The following is an 8,572-nucleotide window of genomic DNA, read 5'->3' on the forward strand; positions in this document are numbered from 1 at the left end:
TAACCATTTCATCATTGTTTGTATGTTGAATTTTATGGCCTGGTCATTTATCGTCAACGTATTGTATGATGTGGTCTATTTGATGGCATAATAGTAAACGTGTTTTTATTTTTCTTGATATTGCACTGTTAATAGTACACTGTAAGTCCATAAGTCTATTAATGTTTTAGTTATTCAATAACACTCGACAGCCATCGACCATCCTGGATTCCAATACTAAATGCATGGTATCACGATTCAATACTTTGGTTATATTAAAATCGACATTTTGGTATAACATAATGTTCTCTCCTTTTACCGGAGGTGATTGTAGAAATTATGTTATTTCATCCATCACGCCGTAAATAATATTTAAATAGTCTGCTGACATACTAATATATCGTGAAGGAGTAATAATACATACCGTAACATTGAAGTCCGCCTTTGGATTCAGGCCCACTTGCAAAAATTTTCTGTCACTGAACGCAATAGTGTAACTGCTAGATTCAATCATCTCGGCTGGCGGTGTTGGTGCGATATAAATGTAGCGCTGTTTTCTTACAGGTTTGGCAGCCATATTGATCATAGAGTAGAGTCTTCTTCTTAGAGATGATGGTTCTTAATGACACTGTGACTTTATCAGTGATATCACGCTCATTTATGCGGAAAATCGCATATTTTCATAGGGGTGGCAGCAAATCACAGAACACATATCCTCGTATACTAACCCTTTCCTTCACTACTTAAGTAATTTCACTTTAAATGTAACAAAATCAATTATAAATTCGGAGAATCGCAAAACATATATACCCCGTATACTAACCCACATTCCTTCACAACTTAATCATTTTTATCTCATAATTTCTTATTAATTACAATTTAATAAGTAATTTCTAATAAACTATTCATCTTTTTATAGCCCCCTTCTTATGTACCCCCACATGTAGATTAACCCGCATACTTGTGATATCTACTGTCATGAGAGAGACCCCTCCATTACACTCTGAACCTTTCATGGGAAAAGGGTCCCTATGCCTTTCACCATATCCATTCCGACTGTGTACACCTCACGTCTAACTATGGCAGGGTGAACCCATATCATGTGGTTTAGCGGGGTATCCAGCTCATATATTATACAAATACTTACTTATAATAAATTAAAGGTATACCTTTTTAAAGAAAAAAAAATGTGTTCTACCAATACACAATAAATTTATACTTTTGCTTGTGGACTCCATGTTTATAATTAAATACCATTATTATATATAATATATATTATATTATATTATATTATATATATATATATATATATATATTTATATATAATTAAAAATAAGTAACAACACAAAAATAAAATAAATATCTATGATTTTATTATATATTTTAGACACGTGAACATTGTTTTTTTTACATAAAAGTTTATTTTAAACTATGAATAAAAGTCAAAGTAAATTTTTATATAAAGCAAAACATAATGAAAAATACATTTTTAAATAAATTTTAAGAATATAGAAATGAAAAATTTAATGCATTGCCACGTTTTCCGTAATAAATTAGAGATAATTTTTCCATAGATTCATTTATTTCATCGTCTGTGAGTGAAATTATTTTAGGCAAACATAGCTGTCTATCGTTTTCTAATCTCGCTATTAATGTTCGACCGTACTTGGTTTCCACAGATCTCAAAGTAGTTACCCGATACTCTTTATTTAGTGTCAGTGAAGCCATTGATACATATTCATTGTGAGAGAGTGATTTAATTTTATTCAGTACAGACATTTTTTCTAGAAAAAAAAACAAATCATTAGTTTAAATATTAACTATACTTATCGTTAAATTAAAATATAAGATTCAAGCAATACAAAAAGAATGAGAAAAATTAGTTTTACTTACTTATACTAAACTTGACTTTTACACGACACGTACAAAAACTGCGTTTAAACTAAAATAATATTACTGCAAATTACTTAAATATGATTTTTATCGAGGGAGGGAGTTGATATGATATTATCAACACCAGATTTCATTGGTTAAAAAATCATAAACTCACCCCCAATGATAATAAACCATATATTCAACCCTTATAGCCCAAATATTATCTAATAATATTATGAATATGATTTATCGGAATATTCATTAGTTTACTATTCATGATGGTTAAACTAATACAACATTTAATGCTGACTGTCATTGGATACACAATTATTTTTTTAAATTTTATTGGTAGTTAAACATAGACGAACAATCCAATAAATACTAACGTAAAATCACAACATAATTGTCCCCTATTAATAAATAATAACAATAATATAATTTTTATTGACAAGTGCAACCCTCACGCGCTCCCCTCATTCATTGGCTCATCCTTTAAAAACAAAGAGCGTAATGGACAGCTGCTTTTGCAACAATAGTATTTATGATTTTTTTATAACACTCCACACAATTATTGGTTATATTCATTAAATCACAATTACTATATCGACATGTTTAGACACGTACATCGACACGAAACAATATTAATAAAAGCGATCACACAAATAATCTCACCCTTATACGAGTTGGTTGTCAAATCTATCCGTGACATGGAATATCGTCCTGAATACGTACAGCTACTTGTGTTGTATTAGTATTTTCTGTGTCTCGTGCTAAACGAATCACTCTTGTTATGCACCATTTACAATCGAAGATATATTATCAATGAAAATTAGTAAATAACACAATAATTTTGTACGGGGTTGGCATGTACAAATACAAATGTTTTTTTTTAAATAGCAACTGTAATTGTCCTAATAGCAAAGACCTTCCCAATGACAGCCTATTGACATCCTAAATACTATTAATACACCAATGAAAAATCAACATTTTGTTTTTTTTAACATCCCTCACAGAGGGTGTGGCTTATCAACCAATCACAGATCTCCATTTCATCCCCAAGTATAGGTGTCATACACCAATGAAAAATCAACATTTTGTTTTTTTTAACATCCCTCACAGAGGGTGTGGCTTATCAACCAATCACAGATCTCCATTTCATCCCCAAGTATAGGTGTCATACACCAATGAAAAATCAACATTTTGTTTTTTTTAACATCCCTCACAGAGGGTGTGGCTTATCAACCAATCACAGATCTCCATTTCATCCCCAAGTATTGGAGACAATGAAAGGTCACCATATTGTTTTAACACCCCCACAGTGGGTGTGGCTTATCACATCTCATCAATTATTATACCCTGGGTAGACCACGCCCCCAACCGGGTTAATAGGGGTGTCCCAGAAGGTACCATTAGATGTTTTAAATATAATATTAAATAATATACTAAAGATTTGCATCGAAGCGTTTTTTTTTTTATAGTGATTTTAATCACTGTCAGATATCATTATACTTGATCCAACTATGCCACGTCACCACTGTGCCACGACCCCCCGTGCTGGGTTTTTTTTTTAATATTTCCCCCATTTAAGGGTAATGAGAGAATTTTTATCAATTTTTGAGGGTAATGTCTTCGACTAGATACGATTTGTGATCTTTTGACGTATCATTGAAAGAAATTGGTTCGGCGAGAGCTGAGAAAAAGTGGTAATAGACACAAAAATAAAAAATAAACACATCTTAGTAAAACCAATACCTTCTCAGCTTCGCATCGAAGCTAAAATTTCAGACTTGACTTTGTTTTCATGATGAAAACAGTCATCAAAGTTAATAAAAAAAAATACGATTTTTGTAAAAAAATTCTTTTTCATATTTTTAACATAATAACTTTATGACTTTTTGAAAAATGTATGGGTCAATACAATTTTTTTATGAGAAATAATATTTATATACTTCTTTAATTCGACATACTTCTTATGATAGTGATTTTATTCACTGTCAGATTAAATCTATACTTATCTATACTATGCTATGACCCCTCTTTGCTACCGTTTTTTATTATGTCGTGGAATAATTGATGGTGTTAGTGGATAATGGAGTTAACTGATATTTTGAAATTGTCTGGGAATGCTACATTTTAACTAATTATTAAATTCTATTGATATACAATATATGAAATAATAATTATTATAATATATAATAAGACGTGAAATATCGGTCTAGGATCGCTCTTTCATATACAATAACTTAGTAACGATACTTCCACCAAGTTACTAAAAATTTTCAATTAACACCAGTATTCATTGTCTCATTTAATTTGTGTTTCCTATTAAAGTAAGATTGAAAAAATCAAAAACTTTTAGTTTTAATAAGAATGTTGATTACTATGTTTTGAAATTGTACAGCTGAGGTAGCTCATTTTTGAATCTTTTTACTAGTTAAATCCTAAGAAGCGCTGATAAACGCTTATAAGAAGAATTTCGACAAACTTAGTTTTAAAAAAAATTAACTAAATGACTATTTTTATTGTTATTTAATTTAAATTTTATAAAATATTGTTTTTGGTCTAAATAATAATAAAATTTTAATAATATTCATTAATATTTGTGTTGATTTCGACTTATCACTCATTAGATTTCACCCACTAAAGTAGACTGTGTGATATGAAAATACAAAACTATGATAAAAGTTATTTGATAATTATGTCGCGTGAGTGATTGAATAATAATTACTTATTTTCATTGTAATAGCTATATTTCTCAACTAGATAAATTTTATGATGAAATATCAGAAGGATTTTATTATTTTATGACGATTAATGATAAGGAATTTTACATCCAACTCATTTATTGTAATTATTAATTATTCACTTTTTATTATGTCTGTTATTATAAAATTATATTGAAATTTATGAATTATTTTTAATTTCTTTTTTTTTTTGTTTGTTCAAAACTATGAAGACTAATTTAACATTTGAGTACTAATTACTTATTTGATAAAATATTACTTTAAATTAGTAATTTAAAATTTACTTTTTTTCTTTCATTATTAGGTATATATAAAAATTAACTAATTAAAGTGTAATATTCTTTACAGGAAAAACACTCATAATGTATAAAATGAAACGATCTCTAAAAAATTTATGTATTTATTTTATATTAGTATTATTCTTCATTTGTCTATTTAACATATTTATTTCATGGTACAATATGGCAAACAACATTATGTCTATTGAAGGTAAAATATAATGTTTAAAAAGAATTTTAAGATTATTATGAACTAAATTTTGTTTTTATTTCTTCTAGAAATTCAAAATAAATTCTATACATATTCAGATAGTAAGTTTCATTTATTTTGATAAATTTTTTGTATAATTTACTGAAAAGTAAATGAATTAATAAAATAAAATATAGCTTGAATAAGTTAACCTATAAATTATTTTTACTTTTGTATTAATAGTTTCATTTTATTGTAATTTAACACATAAATTTTAATAGATGATGGTTTAAATGGACCAACAGTAAACATGGAGAGTTCAAGTCTGGTACGAAAACTGCGTGATAATTTTCTAGTCAAGCCTGCAGTTTACAATAAGGGTAAACGATCATATTATAAATTGTCAAATATGTATTTAAGAGATACTTCCATGGGGCAGGCTGCTGAAATTGCCAAAATAATTGACTACTCGGTAATAAGAGCTTTAATTATCATATAGAAACTTGGTATGAAAACCTCCTATATATAAAAAATGCAGTATCTAATATAATATTATCCCTTGTTGTAAAAATATTTATTATAATATATTATATTCTTTAAGTATTATTATTAAAAATATTATTTTTTGGAGGTAAATCTTTTAATAAATTTTTATTTAATATCTATATATTTATTTTTTAGAAAGGAGGTTTTTTTGTAGAATGTGGTGCTTTAGATGGTGAAACTAGATCAAATACATTATATTTTGAAAGATTTCATGGTTGGACTGGCCTACTCATTGAAGCAGATCCATTAAATTTTGCTCAAATGCTGAAAAAAGGTCGAAGAGCTTATTTATCACCAACATGTCTTAGTGTTAATTCTTATCCAGAAATAGTAGATTACCATTTTTTTATTTTGTTGTTTCTTAATAAATATTTTAATGTTATAATTAATTTTTTATTTTTAAGGTATCTTTTCTACAAAGAAAAAACATGGGTCGAATTGCAGGAGATGAAGTAATAGAAGATGAAATTATATTAAATAATATAGAACTAAAAGAGATCCCACAAGTTAGAGTTCAATGTTTTCCTTTTTATACTTACATGTTGGCTCTTAATAAAACTGTAATAGATTATTTCAGTTTGGATGTAGAAGGTTCAGAACTGAATGTACTAAAAACAATACCATTCGAAAAGATTGATATAAAAGTAAATTTAAACTGTTGTAAATTTTTTATTTTATTGTACTTAATATTATTGTAATATGTTGTATATGATGTGTATTGTTTTAGACTCTATCTGTAGAATTTTTTCATGTTAAAGAAGGTGATGATGGTGTTCGGAAATTTTTAGAAGATAAAGGTTATATTGTTACAGGAAAAGTCACTAGAGAGGATAGATTGGCAAATGACTATATATTTGCAAAACCATCAGTATTGAAACAAAATATATCATTTTATGAAAAATAAGAGATTAATATTCTAAAATTATAAGTAGACCTCCTATAAATACTTATATTTAAAATCTCAGTTTTTAAAACAATTTAATTATTTAGATGTTTATTGTAATTTTCAATATTTATTTATAAACATTTTTTTTTAATATTGTAGAAATGACAAATCTATATACTTAACTTATTTAAGTTTTCTTGAATAATTTAATTGAATATCCATTAATAAGAATGAATTTTTAATTTCTGGTGCCTTATTCTTAAGATAAAATAGTTATATTGATTTAATGCTATCATTAATTTATTGATATCAGATCTCTGATGTTTTATTATATAGTTATTGAGTTTTGTGTTTTTAACCCGAAAGTTAGTTTATAATTCTAATTCTCCATTGTTAATGGTTGTTCACCTTTTCTTTAAGTTCCTTAAAAGTTCTGATTTTTGTATCACATTTTATTGCTATGTAAAAAAGTTTTGAGAATGCCTGCAGTGGGGGTGATAATGTACACTCTAATCATACTTGTTATTTATTTGAGCGTTAGCAGTAATTCATACTTTTTAATGCAAGCTTTCTGATTTTTGTTAAGACGGTGGATGATTCTTATGTCATGTTGTTCAATACCTATTTTTCGTAGTGTAAGTAGAAATTTATTCCAAATAACTTTATTGAAGGGCTAATCTAAATCTATAAGGCCAAATATGTTACCTTATGTCTATCAATCTGTTTTGTAATTAGCACTCACAGTTATGAAATTTCTTCTCTTGTACCTTTTTTGTCTTCTGACTTCATATTGATTATTTTTTAAATACTGTTCCACTTATCATTCTATTCTTCAATTTTTTTCTTTGGGATAGTTACAATTATGCTTTTACAGTAATCATCTGGTACTTCTCCTTTCTCATATATTCTGTATATCCCAAGTTATTTGATATAAAGTGTCTTTTATCTTCATGATAGAACATAACAATATTCCAGCTGTTATAGTATCAACCCAAGTGATTTACTTTGTTTCAAATTGTGAAGCGCTAGTTCAAATTCTAATTTTAAAATGGGTAGTGTCGTTTCTGCTTTATTTATTGTTAAATCTTTTAGCTTTTCTCCATCATAAAGCTCTTTTAGATACTTTTTCCATCGTTTTACTATGTTCATAGTTGTTTATCATCAACTAATAATTGGCCATTTTTATCTCATATTTTATAGCTCAATTTTATTTTCTCTTTCCAACAAATTATTGTATCTTGTGATACACATTATCTATTTTTTTTAATTTGAATAGCTCATCAATTATGCCACACTGCTATTCCTGTAGCTTTTCTTGGATTTCTTGGCTTCTCAATTAACTACATTTCATAGTTAGCAATATTTCTGTTTTACTCTCTTATTACTGTTTTTAAATTTTCATCTCTCATCTATAAGATTTTTAGATAAGTAATATTAAATTATTTTAGATATTTCTAAATTAAGATTATAATATTGAGTAACTATATATTTAATTAAAATATTTTTACATTAATGAGTATATTGAAATTTGCAATATTAATTAAAAATAATTTTTATGTTGTTAAAAAAAACAAAGTTTTATACATTTCTGTTTTAAATAACTTTTATTTAATTTGAATTTATTCACTATTATATATATAAACCTATATAAACCATTCATAGTCATACAAATATTTTAAAAATTCTAAGACTAGTTTAAAATTTTGCCCTACAAATGTTTTACCTTAAACTGTTTAAAATTTCAACATGTCAACATGTTGAGATAAAAATATTGTTTCCTGAAACCTACACCTATGAAACATAAATATTTTTTTTAAGAATGTGTAGAATTCATCATTTTTATCAAGAGATTTCACTTTATATTTGTTTAGTGATTAATTTAAATAAATATATTTTCGTTCCAAACAATTATACAAAATTTTGAAATAAAAATGTAAAACGTGTCAATAAAGATAGTATATATTATTTATATAATTATTATTTTAGAGAAATTCTATTTAGATCACTTAATTAAAATTTTTTGGAAACATGAAAAACTTGTTCATTTATTAATCTATTTTAATTTTGGAAATAT

The 8,572-nt window shown here is 26.5% G+C and overlaps 1 protein-coding gene across 1 annotated transcript; it reads left to right on the top strand.

Moving 5' to 3' along the window:
- Window positions 1-4,540: 4,540 nt before the first annotated feature.
- On the top strand, window positions 4,541-7,947 carry LOC126895745 (uncharacterized). Its single transcript, XM_050667942.1, has 7 exons — window positions 4,541-4,701; window positions 4,947-5,087; window positions 5,156-5,188; window positions 5,348-5,538; window positions 5,748-5,942; window positions 6,017-6,256; window positions 6,340-7,947. The coding sequence occupies exons 2-7, from the start codon at window positions 4,961-4,963 to the stop codon at window positions 6,514-6,516; spliced, it is 963 nt and encodes a 320-aa protein (XP_050523899.1). The 5' UTR covers window positions 4,541-4,701; window positions 4,947-4,960; the 3' UTR covers window positions 6,517-7,947.
- Window positions 7,948-8,572: the final 625 nt, after the last annotated feature.

Source organism: Daktulosphaira vitifoliae, unplaced genomic scaffold (assembly GCF_025091365.1).
Source record: "Daktulosphaira vitifoliae isolate Bord-2020 unplaced genomic scaffold, ASM2509136v1 Scaffold_1, whole genome shotgun sequence".
NCBI classification, from domain to species: Eukaryota; Metazoa; Arthropoda; class Insecta; order Hemiptera; family Phylloxeridae; genus Daktulosphaira; species Daktulosphaira vitifoliae.